This window comes from Takifugu flavidus, chromosome 2, assembly GCF_003711565.1.
Source record: "Takifugu flavidus isolate HTHZ2018 chromosome 2, ASM371156v2, whole genome shotgun sequence".
NCBI lineage: Eukaryota > Metazoa > Chordata > Actinopteri > Tetraodontiformes > Tetraodontidae > Takifugu > Takifugu flavidus.
The window spans coordinates 17668276-17682846 of record NC_079521.1 but is presented as its reverse complement, the minus strand read 5'-3'; the positions used below and the strand labels follow the sequence as shown (position 1 = coordinate 17682846).

Here is a 14571-nt window from a genome sequence, read left to right as displayed (position 1 = left end):
TGTGTGTGTGTGTGTGTGTGATGTATGGCATTTCCCAGTGAACACATGGAAACTAAAGTCCTACCTGCCCGTGATTAAGTGCCAGAACATAAACATGGAGCAGAGTTGTGTAACCAGTGTTGTCTTGAACTGGGGCTTGTGCTGTGTTACTGGTTTCCATTTTTCCCTGTTTGTCGTCGAGTTCATGCTGTTGAGGAATGAAGATCTGATTTCGATAATAACAGCGTCACCGCACTGCTTCTACTGCAGGTCGTCTCAATAAAGATGGCCTTTTTTTTTTTTCCTCAGATGGATTTTGCCCTTTCCCCTCTGCAGGGTTTGGGGTGGGGGTGTGGGGGGATCCAGGGGTCAGGCTCCTCTTGGTTCTGTTTTGACTGCGAGCAGAGCTCAGAGTGGTGCTGCACTTCTGGGAAGCAGCTCTGCTGACCTTCCTCCTCAGTGGCCTGTGCATGTTCTTGGAGCTACATATTTGGGATGTTTCGGCCAGAAAAAGCAAAAACGTGACGGAAGAAAATGTGAACTACTGTATCTGGGTCATAAGAGTGAGCCCCCTGCAGGAGGAACAGGGGAATGGCCACTGGACGCGAGATTAAAATCCTAAAGTTTCATTGAAAAAATGATTGATTTTTATACGGAAATATTGAGATATATGATAAGATAAGATGGGAAGCTGCGCAGCTTTAAAACCAAATATCTACGCACTAATAATTATCTGTTAAAAATTCTAACCCGCACATTTAAATTATTCATTTCTAACGAATTGGGCCAAATGAAAACTCCCAAAACGACATAAAACCACTTCGTTCGGAGCAGCAACGGCCTGACACGTTTTAATTGCGTAAATGTGAGTTCGGTTTGGTGTGTTGACGCGTGTCTACATCTGGTTGTTTATCTGGGAAGATAAAAAAGTGGGTAAAAACCTGGCAACCAAATGTGATTCAGCGACGATCTGACCGCCTGTTGCTGACTCGTCTGACAGCCCGCTGATTTATTTCGACTTGACTTACCCCATTCGTCCGCTCCTCCGTGCGCACGATCTGCGCGCTCCTTGGCAAGGACAGAGCGAGTCTGAGGGCGCGCGCGTGTGAGTGCGTATGAGCAGTGACAGCGCCCCCCCCCCCCCCCCCCCCGCTCCTGAGGGTCTACTCTATAAAAGGCAGAGCGGGCTGCTCAGAAGTTTACACAGCTCCTGTGCGCTTCAGGAACGTCGCCAACGCGCCGCAGCCTGGTGCTCCTGCAACGGAATAAAAGCGCGCAAAGGACTCTCCAACAGCTGGAGACGCGCAGAGGTGAGTGGAATGAGACTCTCACATGATTACGCTCATGGTGTGCTGAGGTTCAGCCGGGCTTGTACTTATTTTAATGCCTAATCTCCTTCAGAGTCAGTATCCATCCGCTTGAGTAGATCAAGGCAGCTCTTTCTTCCCACTCCGAGACCTCATTTGAAGCAAATGCTTGATTATATGACAATATGGGCGCGCACTGACTCCTGTGTCTGTGCCAGTTGTGGATCAGACCCGTGCGAGTGTCGGCAGGACAGCGTCACTCACTGAGTCTGCAGCCTCACGAAGCAAATGTCAGTGAGAGGGCAGAAGCCAGACGCACAACTGAAGCCGTCTGAGCAAAATGGAGAAGTCCACAGACCCTGGCAGAAAGTTGTCAGCAAGCATCCATGCGTGTAAATCAGAAGGTTTCGCTGTGGCTTGTGTTTGCCCTCGGCCCTGCGGCGACGTGTCAGCGCACCATCAGGTCTGATCACTCCGTCTGTCACTCGGGTATAAAATTCAGAAGAGCCGTGAGAAGGGTCCAGGCGGAGACGCTGGTCGAGGTCCAGTGTGAAAAAGGGGGCACGCGGAGAGGAGAAGGGTGTGGTGCCTGAGCTGCTCGCTGGCTCAGGCCGCCCAGGGCTGGCACGGCATGTTGACACAGAGCCGGGGCCAGACCTCAAGCCGCCTGGGCTGCCAGAGGGAAAGAGGTGAAGGGATTCAAGGGTGCGAGCAGACAGTGCAGGCTGGAGCCAGGTTTCTTCATGATTCCCTTCTCTCTCATCCTGTCAGCGACCAGTGCTTTCCCCTCCTTTCCCCTTGGTCCTGCTGATGGCTGGTGCTGATGCAGCGTTTCAGAGGAGACAGTTGTCCACCTCTGATGTGTCAGGTCAGAGTGAGACACAGGTGAAAGACAACCAGACAAGAGGAAACTCTGAAAGCTCAGGTTCTCTCATCAGAGCTGCTGCTAACATGCACATCACAGAGAAACTGGACTGATTCTTGGAGGTTGGCCCAATAATGGCGAAGGGGGCTTTGTAATGACCTCACCACACCTGTGGAGGTTTCGTTAACCTGTTCAGCGCTGCAACAGATTGTCCAGGAGGTGTCAAATATAAAACAATGTACACTTTTTTGCAAGTTTATTTTAATCCGCGGTGACGCATGTGAGTCACTAAAACGATGAGATAGCAACGTGTTGGGCAAGTCATTGTACTTTTTCTGGTAAATCTGTCCTCACCCACATTTTGTAATTGGACGAGTCACAGACTGAAATATCCAACGACATATTTCCTCCCTTGCAGGTCGTATCTGGAATTTTTAAACATCGACCGTCCCCCGTTTGATCCAGACAGCCGAGGTGCCAAAATGACCTGCGCTGCCATGACCTGGCTCCTCGTCCTCTCTCTGCTGCTCCTGTGCGTCACAGACTCGGCTTCCCTCTTCCTGCCAGACTCCGAGGAGCTCAGGCAGCTGCTGAGCCGCTACGAGGGGGAAGTGGACCCCGTCGGCGGGGGCGACGCGTCTGGCAACAGGACCCGGCGGGCCATCCGATGGTCGGACCGCGAGGAGATCCTCCAGCTGCACAACAAGCTGCGGGGTGGTGTCTACCCCACTGCCTCAGACATGGAGTTCATGGTGAGACAGGACCCCATTATCAGTGTTAACAGTTGGCTTCACCTCAGTGTAAACTCCATTTGAGTGTGTCAGCACCACAGAGCTCAGAAATGAAGCTGGGGATTAGGGATCAAGGTCTTTATGGTGCCTAGAACTGGGCTGCTGCTGTAATTAAGCCTGCTCGCTTTGCTGGAAACATGCAGTAATGATGACGAGCTATTGCCAGCCCGCTGTGCTGCTGCTTTACAAGGGGATAATAATGCTGACTCTGTCCTACCTGCAAAGACCCGACGGAGGGAGGGCCGCGATGAAGCGGAGAGAATTTTTGGGGGTAATTATGGGACAACGTGGGCGCATCAGCGGGTGAGGAAGGAAGAGGCTTCATGGCTGCAATGCAAAGAGGGTTATTGAAAGCCACATGAAGTCGAGAGGAGCAGTGGCGGCCTGTGTGTCTCTGGACTGTGGTCTCAGTGGAATTCATGCGCACAGGCAGCGTGTGTGTCCATGCCGGTGGCCACAGTGGTGTCTGTGTGCGTGTGTGTCTCCGTGACCACCAAAAAAAAAGAGCTGGAAATTTACTGGGGAGATAGGGGGGCCTCGCCGTGTGCGAGTCCACCCATGGAGTCAGGTGTCTTCTCTGCTTTCCAGCCTCCCGTCCTGAAACATAGAGAAACACACTCAGGAAATGGGGATAATTCTGCTGTGATTGCTGGAGATTTGTAGTGGACAAGGGCCAGGCGCCAGCGGCTGCGCTCAAATATCACCGGCTAAGGTTGACGTTGCACCCGCGTCCAGCTCGGTTCCAGGAGGCGGGAGCGAGCAGGTCGCAGGGCGGAATATTTACGATGTTTTGGGAGCAGATGCTGCAGGCGAGTCATTATTGGGCCGTGAAATAAAATAAACCCTTGTCTGACTTCCTGTTTGCAGGTCTGGGATGACGAGCTGGAGCAGTCCGCCACTCAGTGGGCGGAGACGTGTCACTGGGACCATGGACCTCAGGACCTGCTCATGTCCATTGGCCAGAACTTGGCCGTCCACTCAGGAAGGTGAGTGTGGGATCATCTCGGTCTCCTGTGAAAACTCAGAAACGGGAACAGTCACTTAACTCAGATCCCGTCATTTATTGCTCAGCGCTGGCAGAGTTCATTTCCATCATATTGGACATATACAGTATTTGCCCTGTTCTTGTTTCAGTCCTGTTCACGGCCCAGATGGCATCTCAGCAAAGTTTTTATTGCAGCGTTAGCTGCAACTTACTAACTCGTAAGCCAACTCTTGAGTTTTTAATGGCCGCTAATGCAAAATCAATTAATCAAAGGTCAGAATTCGGTTATTCCTCATCTCAGACTGCGCGAGACCTTCTGCCCTTTCACGAGCCGACTCCCTAAGTTGTGGAAGTATTTTTTTTAATCCTTCTCCTTGAACTCATCTGAAGTTCCTCTTTTCCCATAAACCACACCAATTAAGTATCCACTTACGGCATAAAAAACCCTTTTTCTCCACTTCTGTCTGAATGTAGCACAAACATGGAAGTGGAGCAAGTTACCGTTGTATAAACAGCGATGGTGAAAGAGTGTCTGTCAGAGAGGACACCACCCGCATGCACCGCCATCCCTATTGTCAGGGACAGTGTGTGGATGCCGTGCTAGGGTTTGAGTCCTCCATCCAGGTTTTTCCTCCTGTTATTCCTGTTCCGACAGAGCCTGATGGTTTTCACCCATCCTCTATGCTCCACTTATAAGTTCTTTTCAGTACCATAAAAAGAGATGTTTATAAGAAGAGCCATGCTGTGGAGTCCTGTTTAGGTTTGCTTTCATTCGTTTCTTTTTTTAAACCTGATTTAATGCCCTTTGAACAAGCTGCTGCGGTCAAATTTAGCCTCATTTGAAGACCAAAGAACTGGAAGAGCCATGCTGGGCTTCTTTATTCAGATACCTAGTAACTCCATCAGGTATTTCCTTTATGTAACTGGTACCCGGTTGGCCTCTGTGACTAAACCTGCTGCCCCCCCACCCTCTTCCTCTCTTGCAGATATCGCTCTCCTGCCTTCCATGTCCAGGCCTGGTATGACGAGGTGAAAGACTACACCTATCCATACCCTCAGGAGTGCAACCCTTGGTGTCCGGAACGCTGCTCAGGGCCCATGTGCACCCATTACACTCAGGTGGGATAGAAAAACGACTGAAACGGTAATAAGCAGGTGTAGAGACCAGGGGTTGTGCAGGGTGTGGGGTACAAGAGAAGCTGAGTCTTTCAAGGTGACCCACGAATGAATGCTAATCTTAAAATGCCCAGTTGATTGGTAAGCAACCTTGTGTGTGAACTCCAAATCAGAAGTAATAATTTGACCCTTAATGACTGATGAAGGTGCAGCATTAGTCCCTGGGTGCCTCAAAATCCTCTGCATCACCCCGTAACCGGAGGTCCGCTGGGTTAAAGCAAAAAACAAGTGTTGAGGCATCATTTTTATTTGTTCTTTTTGCAAGGTCAATAAGCCTCTACTGTGTTGCAGCTCAGACACAAACATATTCCTACTTTAAACAGCTGATTTCTAAAGTGAGGCACTTCGAGAAAAGAATAAAAATAATTTCAGGCTTCAACAGGAGTTCTTTAAGGTGTCCATATTGCCTATTTTTTAAATGTCTTTTTAAAATAGGCGCGATATATCCTCCACCTGTATACCAATATTCCGCTGTATTCACCAGTGGTGTTCCCTCATCTTTAAAGGTCGGGGTTGGTGTACAACAGGTGGCGTGCACCTTGTGTGATATTTCACAGAACTTATGGTCACAGTTGTGGAGTCAAATGACCACCACGGCTCCAGGAACCCAGGGTAAAAACACAGATGTTTCAGGGATAAACAGACCACCAGATGCAGGCGGCAGCAGAGGGAGGAGTGCCCAGACGAGCTGATGAAGAGCAGAGGAGAAAATTATAGAATGACTCATCAGGACACAGAGGCTGACCTCGTCTTCCCCCCCAGACAGGATTGTGTAGTTGCTGGGATGAGTCCTCAGACACGTCTCTACTCCTCCCCATGCCTTCGCCCTGAAACCCGATCGCTGCCATCTGGCAGTCATTTCCCGACGCACCAGTAACCCCCGTCGCCCGTCTGACCTGGATTCTTTCAAAGATGATCCAGAGAGGAGCTGGGGCCGGACGTGAGCATCATCACCTTGTCTCTGCCTTCTCAATGGTCGATAACCCAGAATTACCTGGAGAAAACTGCCGGGGCCTTCAGTAGAACATGGAGTTGACCCACCCAGCACACCTATTTGCTGACTCACCACTTCCACTGACCTCTAAGCAGAATTGGAAAATCGGAACATTCCAAAGAAGGGAGAGTGCACATTCTGATGAGGAAAATTCTGCTCTGTTTCCAAGGAAATGGCACATCATTAAACTATAACACCCCCACAGCAGCTTTCGGTCCAATAATAATCCAATACGTCTGCTTGTGCTACCTTCTCCTAGCATATTCTGCTGGTTTCCCCAGTGGATGGCGTGAATAACTCATCCCACAAAAGGGAAACCTTTCACTGTCCATTCAACAATCCGTTGCTGTCTTTTACATCCCTCTTTATAGCTGGTCTGGGCAACCACCAACCGAGTGGGCTGCGCCGTGCACGTGTGTCCGAAGATGAACGTGTGGGGAGACACATGGGACAACGCCGTTTACCTCGTGTGCAACTATTCCCCAAAGTAAGATCAACATTCCTGCTCTCGCTTGCGTTCTTCCTGTCACCGCTGACAAACGCTGGAAGGTGGTTTTCGAGACGTTTCTATAACGTGTCGGGGCCGTAAAAATTCCTCCAGAATAGAACGATAATAATGAAGCACGAGGAAAGAAAAATAAAAAACGGGGCGAGCGTTAGTTCTCAGACAGGGTGTGAGTGCCTGAGAGACAACAAGGACTGGTTTTTATTAGTTGGCGGGTTTAATGGGTTGAGGGTTGAGACTGGACAAGTAATTAAAAGACCTTGAGCTGGACCGATGATTCATTTCCACCTTGGTCAGGCTGTCCGCTGTTCTTCTGCAGGGGCAACTGGATCGGCGAGGCCCCGTACCGGCATGGCCGCCCTTGTTCCCATTGCCCTCCCAGCTACGGAGGAGGATGCAGGAATAACTTGTGCTACAAAGGTGAGCGACGCCACGTGGTTTCCCGATCAGGACGCTAAAGCGTTGCTCCCCCTGACGCCGGCTTGTTCGCTCGTCCCCAGAGACCGCAGAGACGCAGGACATGAACGAAGTGGAGAAGCCTCAGGTGCCTCCGCAACCTCGCACCACCGCAGTGCCGGCCCCCAAACCCAAACCGTCCGCCCCCAAGAAACCTGCGTCCAACACCACCGCATCCCGGACGCCGTCCTCAAGCGCTCCCAGCAGCACCTACTTTGGTACAAATAACGGCACAAAGTAATTGCATTTTAATTATTTAATAAATGATTTGTTTACTTTTTCCTTTCTTCCTCAGCTCAGAACGTCAAGTGCGAGGCTAGGCTGCGGGACAAATGTAAAGGGATAACCTGCAACAGGTCGGATATCCCCTCTGGAGGTCATTGTCTCCTTACATTCTTTAACATTGGACATGAGCTCATGTTTGTGCGTCTACAGGTATAAATGTCCTGCCAATTGCATTAATAAGAAAGGGAAAGTGTGGGGAACTCTTTTCTACGATGTGGTGAGTCAGGCCGCCACTTATTATTAGTAGCGTTCGTCCCTGATGTGTTTCCAACACTGGTGCTATTCTGCTCCCAGCAATCAAGTATCTGCAGAGCTGCGATCCACTCGGGCGCCATCGACAACAGCGGGGGCCTGGTCCACATCACGAGGATGGACAAGCAGCCGTTCTTTGTCAGATCCACAAAGAATGGCATCGAGTCGTTCAGGTAGAGGGAGCAGGTTAACGTTACAGCCGAGCCCGAGCACATGGGCCTGGATTTCAGGAAGACCTCTCGACTGCGCGGGGTTTTGAAATTTCTCACTGTTGTAACGCATGTTGCGCAACACCTCCCTAATTCCTTGAGCAATGATGGATTTCCTGTTCTGGATTTTGACCTTGGCGCTGTCTTTTGCAGTAAACACAGAACCAGCAATGCTTTTCTGTTGACCAAAGTGGAAGGTAGGTGGAACAACAAACCGCTGGACGGTTGAAGGATCGGTAGATGTCCGTCTGTAGACTGACCTGTTTTCCTCCTCTGTGTGTGCAGAGACCTCTGCAGACTGCTACGCCACTGTGGCTGAAGTCTGCCCCTACAAAAAACCCTCCTCCCTCTGTCCAAGGTGACGTTTCCCAAACAAATGGCAAAAGATCCCACCCCCCCCCATCTCACTATTAACATCTGATCCCTTCATCAGATTCTTCTGTCCGCCCGACTGCAAGGCTCAACCTTCTTTCTGGTCGCCCGTGATTGGTAATAACATCTACGCGGACGTGAGTAACTCTCGGCCTTATTCATTGTTAAATCGATGTCGGGTCACACCGGGTCAGAGCCTTCAGCTTTGTTCAGAAAAGGATCTGTTACAAGTTAGAGGGAGACTGCATTTTTGTAGCGCTGGAACAGTGACGGGAACAGAAGTGAATATGGCTCACGGAGGGTCGGAGAAATGTGGTAAACCAGACGGAGCCTGGAATATATGACCTTGCATGGGGCAGGCATTATCTCAGCCTGAAAACCTCCCGTAGGCGCAGAAACTGGGCCATCAAATAATCTTAAATCTGGATATTATTTAAGGCCCAATCATCTCGTGCATGCTAAACATGTATGATTGTCTCTCGGTGACCATCCCGAGTCTGGGGTTGCCACATTCCCACAGGGTTAATGAGGTTTTGCAGCAGGATCCAATGCCCTTCAGAGAAGTCTGTTGAGTCAGAGAATGGCTCATACCAAATGTACTTGAGAACATTAAGCAACTTCGGGCACGCGAGTGATGAAAGACACCCAGATTATGGAGAAACTTGAGTCATTCGGCTACAAACGTCGGTGTGAGTTCATGTATGTGACGTGTGTTTAGACTGCTGCTCCAGACCGCTGATAAGAACTGACGCTGACACGTGTGATAACCCCCTCCTGAAGCGCGTTTTTATACGTTCGATCCAAATTGCAATGCCATTACGGTGTAACAGGCTGCACGTGTTCACCCTTACATGCCACAGAGTTCCAGCATCTGTAAAGCGGCGATCCACGCAGGAGTCATCGGCACCGACGGGGGTTACGTGGACGTTCTGCCACTGGACAAGAGAAAGAACTATGTTGGAGTCCTGAAGAATGGTGTCCAGTCTGAGAGGTACCCCTCCCTTTTTGTGTTTTTTTTTGTGTAGCCAAGGTAACAGTTAGATCTCAAGGTCAAATGGAATGTCAAGACAGTAGAGGCCGAGTTTCACCTTTTTGTCTAAGGCTTTGTCAGAAAAAGAGAGCAACCGTCGGTGTTTGCATTGCCTCAATGTGTGACAGCTTCCTTCAACGTGAAGCCGTTTGGCAGCTGTAAAAACTACACCGCCTCCCCGCTTTTTAATGGAAGTTGAGCGTGAAATGTTGGGGAACTGTGGGAATTCGTTTTTCCCTAAAAAACACGTGTACGAGTGCTACAAATCTGCCACCATGGGGTGGGGGTTTTTGACCAGATGTAGCTGAACAGTCGCGAGAGGTCAAATCAAAACCCGGAACTTGTCTCAGAGACGTATTAAAATACAGGGAAACTGTTGCAGAGGTTATATAATGTGTGGCTACAGGATAATATTCACTCCAAATGAATGTTTGGCCCAGTTGGAGTGCGGTGAACCTAACCTATACCTCTAATTCAAGCCAAAAGTCAAATCTCACCTTGAAGCAAGAACAAAAGGATTTATTAAACAAGATAAACGATTTCCCCTCTCTCCGCCCTCCCTTCCCGTGTCTCCTGTAGCTCTGGAAGCTCACATGATGCGTGTCTCTGGCGAGGAAGCCGCTGTGGTCGGGTTGCATGCATGTGGGGTCGTAAGAGTAATGTTGGGGTTTCGGTGTGCGGACGGGCCACACACTGGATCCGTGCTTACTTTACCAGAGTGTTTCGACTGATCGTGCAAAGTGCTGAGCGGCTGGATAATCCAGCTGTATCCTGCTGAAGGCATCGTGATGGAGGGGGGGGGGAAGGGGTGTCGACAAACTGCAGCGCCGCGCGCCAACATCACGGCAGCCCGGACAGTTTGGACCGGGCTCTGTTGCTGCTCAAGTAATCACAGCCTATCTGGTTACTTGGCGATGGAAACGCTGTCAGCCACTTAGTCATGGCGTTCCGGTGCGCACGGTTGTTTTTGAGCGGGTCCCAATCACGCAGGGCTCTCCTGATTATTGATCGTGGCAGATCTTCAAGGTCTCTCCACTAATGAGCTAATTACAAAGTCATCATATTTAAGACATGCGGTAGCTGGAAAATGTCAGCCTCAGAAATCCCCTGACTCTGAATCGGAACGCCGGTGTGCCAGCTGTTGGATGCTGGGAACGCCGCAATTGTGTACTTTTAATTTATTTTGGCAGCAGAAGATTTGGGCAATGAGACCAGATTTCCAAGTATGGTGGATACCTCCATTGTGCTTGGAAATCTATTTATTTGACTTGTACACGGGGGAGTACCAGCGGTGGGATGAGTGAACGAGGGTCTCCGGGCCTCCAAACAGGGGTGGTTTGGAGCCACAGAGGAATTTCTGGGCCACACTTCCACATCAGTAACAACGCTGTTTAACACGGTCTGTTGAACGTGGTCTGTTGAACATGTTTAAACCTTGTTTTATGTTTTCTGTGCTCCGCCTCTGCAGCAAGAACAACACAGATGGGGGCTCTTTCCGGGTCTTTGCCGTGCGGCAGTGAGACACCGGGCTTCCAAAACAGTCACCTCGACCCCGGAGAGGAGCAGGAAGAGGCTTCGCCAGCTGGTCGTCCGCCTCTTGTGTCCCATCAGACTGATAACCAGATTTATTATCACGCTAACTTTACGATCCGTAGCCACCGATTCGATGTTTTTATCATATGATTGTTCCTTATACGTACTCACCTTGTGAATATAGAATCTTTATCTTACTATCATATGATGCGTTGAGCTGGTCGACATATAATACAATATGTTTCCATTGATGTTGTTAACAACCGATTCAGTCGGTTGTCATCCAAAGGAATGTATACTGTCACACTGTTCCATATCATTCTGTACAGAATCTATATTATTTTGTTGGTTTTAAAACCGTACATTAACCTTGAAGGGTTCATTCTTTTTGCGTCCGCACATCTGGATGCCTATTGCTCTTTGACTGTCAAGCCAAATGTCGTTTTTCTATTTTTTTTGCTTTCCAACGTTAGGAGTAGACCGGACTTGTCATGCGGGTGCAGAAGGAGGGGCAACGGTGCGGTAGGTGGATGTGGGTCCAGGCAGCGGGCACTGCTCTGGAACGCTGTTGCCTGCTGCTCCGGGGCCAGACGGTTGCTGGAGTTCACCGTGTGGCACAGGTTCGCTGGTGCAGGCGGTTCTATTTGTCGTCGTGTATTTATTATTGCTCAGTGCTTTTATTTTCTCTTCTCCTGATTTCTCTTGTTTCTGTGAAATATAAATCCCCCCGCCCCCCCCCCACCTGAGACTGAAGAATGTTCAATCCAAGGGTCTGGCCATGCTTGAGACGAGGAAGAGTACCCGCAGGTCCTGGATCGAGGTCTGCTTGTCATTGGAACCTTTGTGTTTTCTGACCCCCCCTTCCCCTAAAAGCAAAATCAGAAGATTTAATCTCGCCAAACAAATATCACGAATCTTTGGCCAAGAGAAAAAGCCACAGCAACTTTCTGCCCATTTCAAACTCTCCTTATTCTACCTCAGCCCTTTTGCTACGCCAGGCACTTGTCTTTTGTATTTGCAGATTTTTATTTGGAATAATTAGGGTCTGTAAAGTTAAGGGAAATGTAAATACTTGTTTTGGAATAAACCTTTATGAAGTAAGATGTGATAAAATGTGTGAATATGTCATGAATTTATAAAGGTGTCGGATGGGGGTTTTCTGTTTTTGTTTTTTTTCTTTTTTGCACAGTTTGAAAATAAAGTCTGACTTAATAAACTATGCCAAGTTCATTTTTCTTTATAACGTGCACTTTTTCACATGTGTTTTTCACATCGTTATGGTTCTAAAGAACATCAAAAAGTCCTTTTTAAATGCTAATATATGGTATTGAGTATAAAACATAGAATGTGAGCACAAAAGTATATGAAACCATCCAATAACATGATTAAACCTCATTAAATCAACTCTAACCAGGCTGGACATTGTGTGTGGGTCAAGCATTATTAGGGAAACGAACTCCTGGGCCACCCAGGCTCCGTCAGTTATCTTTGGAAACGTCACCCACCACCAGTCCAGACTGGCTCTGGGTCTGCAGGAAGAGCAATAAGTTTCATTTAAAGACCACATACGTGCTCTGCCAGTCAGGCCTGAGGTTGGGGTGGAATGCTGTCAGAGGAAAGAGAGAAACTTTTGTAATTCCTCCCTCAGACTCCGGGTCGGGGTTCTGGTTGATGGTCGATCGAGGCGAAGCCGCTCGGGTGACGATACCCCAGCAACCACAGCGGCCATCTTCATATTCCATAACTCTGGGGATTTTATCAGAGGATGTTTCTCACTTTTGCTCCTGCCGAACAGCTGCAACCATGACTCACGTTGTCAGCGGCGAGGAAGGCTCGTGCTCACGCTGTAAATCCCCAGATTGCTCCGAGAAATGGTGCCGAGGTTCGGTCCAACTCCAAAGTTTTCCTCTCCTTATAAGAAGTTCCACAAGACTGTGTTGCTTATACAACATTTAATGGAACAAATGATTTATTGCTTCTTTTCATTTAAGCCTGTCAACTGTTCTCCTCAGTAACACTCGCACAGCTCCGTAAGCACTCGGCCGCACGCGGTGAGGATGCAATTAGCGGTAAAGTTTCAGCAAATGAGATCCAAGACCTGGAGGATGAAGAAAGCCAAACTGCCTCGGAGCAACAATACCAACCCGGAGGCTCGTGGCCAAAACCAAAATCCGAGACACCCGAATAACAGTTTAATCTCTTCCCGTCACCGGCTTGAACGTGGACTCGTGTCATCGGGACATTGCGACATCGAGGAAAGAACATTCCCCCTGAGATGAAGGGGAAAGAGATGGAACACGCACGTCAAACAAACACTTGAAACTTGTGGCTAAGCTAACTGGGTCTTCATCAAAGCAGCAAAGAAGCCCAAAGCTGACATAAAACACTGAGACCCCAGCGTCAGTGGGTAGAGACAGACCCAAACACCAGCTCAGCAGTGACCCTGTGCAGTGGGGGGGGCACATAGAGGAGACTAAACAAGCTTCTACAGGAGGGGGAGAGCCTCAGCATTGCTCCATCCTAAGGGCTGATGGAGGCTTTGAAAGAAGGTCAGTGTGTAAAGCAAAAAGAATATCTTGGAATAGAGGAGCTTCTCTGTGATTTTAGAATGCTAAACTGTTGACTGTCGTCCCTTCAGCACCACGGTGGAAATACAGAGGAGCAACATTCGAGCATCTTTCTAGGAGAACCTGCACCAATCTCTGCAAAATGACCTTCTACTTGGCAAAACAGTCCAATTTATAAGAGACTAACCTTTGATCTGACTCTTGCCCTCTGGAAAGTTGCGTGAAACACAGATTTCCTCTTTCCTTGTGTTGTCACACCTCTGCTCCTGCCAGATGTTTCATCCCTCACTCCATCATCGCCTGGAAGCACAAAAGCCCCAGAAGGAGCGAGACCTTCGGTCCACATCTGTTTTGACAACAGTGCCAGCAACCGCGCTGTCCAGATGTAACACGCAGGCTGATTCCTGCTTGGCCAGAGCTGACCAAGTTGATTCCTTTTCCCACAGACTTGCATCCGATCACCGGACATCTGATTCACCAGTTCCAGGCTCAAGATCATCTCTTAGACTATTAACGTCAATATCATCAGAACACAATGTCCAGTTCAGCCTGCTGTCATTTAGGCATTACAACAAGATGAATCCACCTTGAGACGCCCTTGCTAGTTGTCTCCAAGACATAGGTCGGTCCCTTTAAAATTAAAGACAGAGTTTAGAATAGATATTTGATCCTTTGATCCCTGGATGGAAATGGACTCTTATTGGGCCACAATTGTCAAAATGTAAAGTAAACAGCCAGCATGGCTGAAGTTCAGCCTTGGGGAACTTGGAATTATGGCCAGTGTCCCAATGAGATGAAGCTGGTGTGCAGCTGATGTTAGGCTCTGTGTCAGGTTCGCTCCTTCACAGTCAAGAGATAAGTCACGCGGATAAATTATTAGCACGAAGCAATCGATCACCACGACAAATTTGGCGCTGAAAACTGAGTCAAGCGTAAATAAACACAAACTGGGAGAAAAGAAGTACTGGAAAAACTTGACAAGGTTAATCCTGTTTGAACTTCAGCTGCAGCAGGGGTAATTAAGACGCTCTTCACTCTGCGTTTCTATTCTTGTATCGAATCCAAGTTCAAAAAGGACATAAATGGGTCAAACAATATCTTGAATTATCAGTTAAATGAGTCACGACTTGACCAAAATAGTCATCACGCTGTATTTTATCCACTTAAATCCTGATGCATAAGCATAGTTTTCATGTTGCTTCATCTGAACCTGAGCTGGGAGATGTTCTCGCTGCACGTGTGCTTCTGGGATCGTGGTTTTTCTA

The 14571-nt window shown here is 48.7% G+C and overlaps 1 protein-coding gene across 1 annotated transcript; it reads left to right on the top strand.

Annotated features, from left to right (window-relative positions):
- The first annotated feature begins 1130 nt into the window (after positions 1-1130).
- On the top strand, positions 1131-11958 carry crispld2 (cysteine-rich secretory protein LCCL domain containing 2). The gene is made up of 15 exons (XM_057014179.1): positions 1131-1289; positions 2570-2903; positions 3810-3928; positions 4914-5046; positions 6469-6584; positions 6922-7022; positions 7103-7276; positions 7354-7414; positions 7494-7560; positions 7638-7768; positions 7958-8001; positions 8090-8162; positions 8238-8313; positions 9037-9167; positions 10675-11958. Exons 2-15 carry the CDS (start codon positions 2634-2636, stop codon positions 10724-10726), a joined length of 1548 nt encoding a protein of 515 aa, XP_056870159.1. The 5' UTR covers positions 1131-1289; positions 2570-2633; the 3' UTR covers positions 10727-11958.
- The last annotated feature ends 2613 nt before the right edge of the window (positions 11959-14571 follow it).

Excerpts from the sequence above, each read along its gene's own strand:
- crispld2 (XM_057014179.1), top strand. The coding sequence starts at position 2,634 with ATGACCTGCGCTGCCATGACCTGGCTCCTCGTCCTCTCTCTGCTGCTC. Across the intron at positions 2,904-3,809 it reads CCTCAGACATGGAGTTCATG|GTCTGGGATGACGAGCTGGA; the intron begins GTGAGACAGGAC and ends TCCTGTTTGCAG. Across the intron at positions 7,769-7,957 it reads AATGGCATCGAGTCGTTCAG|TAAACACAGAACCAGCAATG; the intron begins GTAGAGGGAGCA and ends TGTCTTTTGCAG.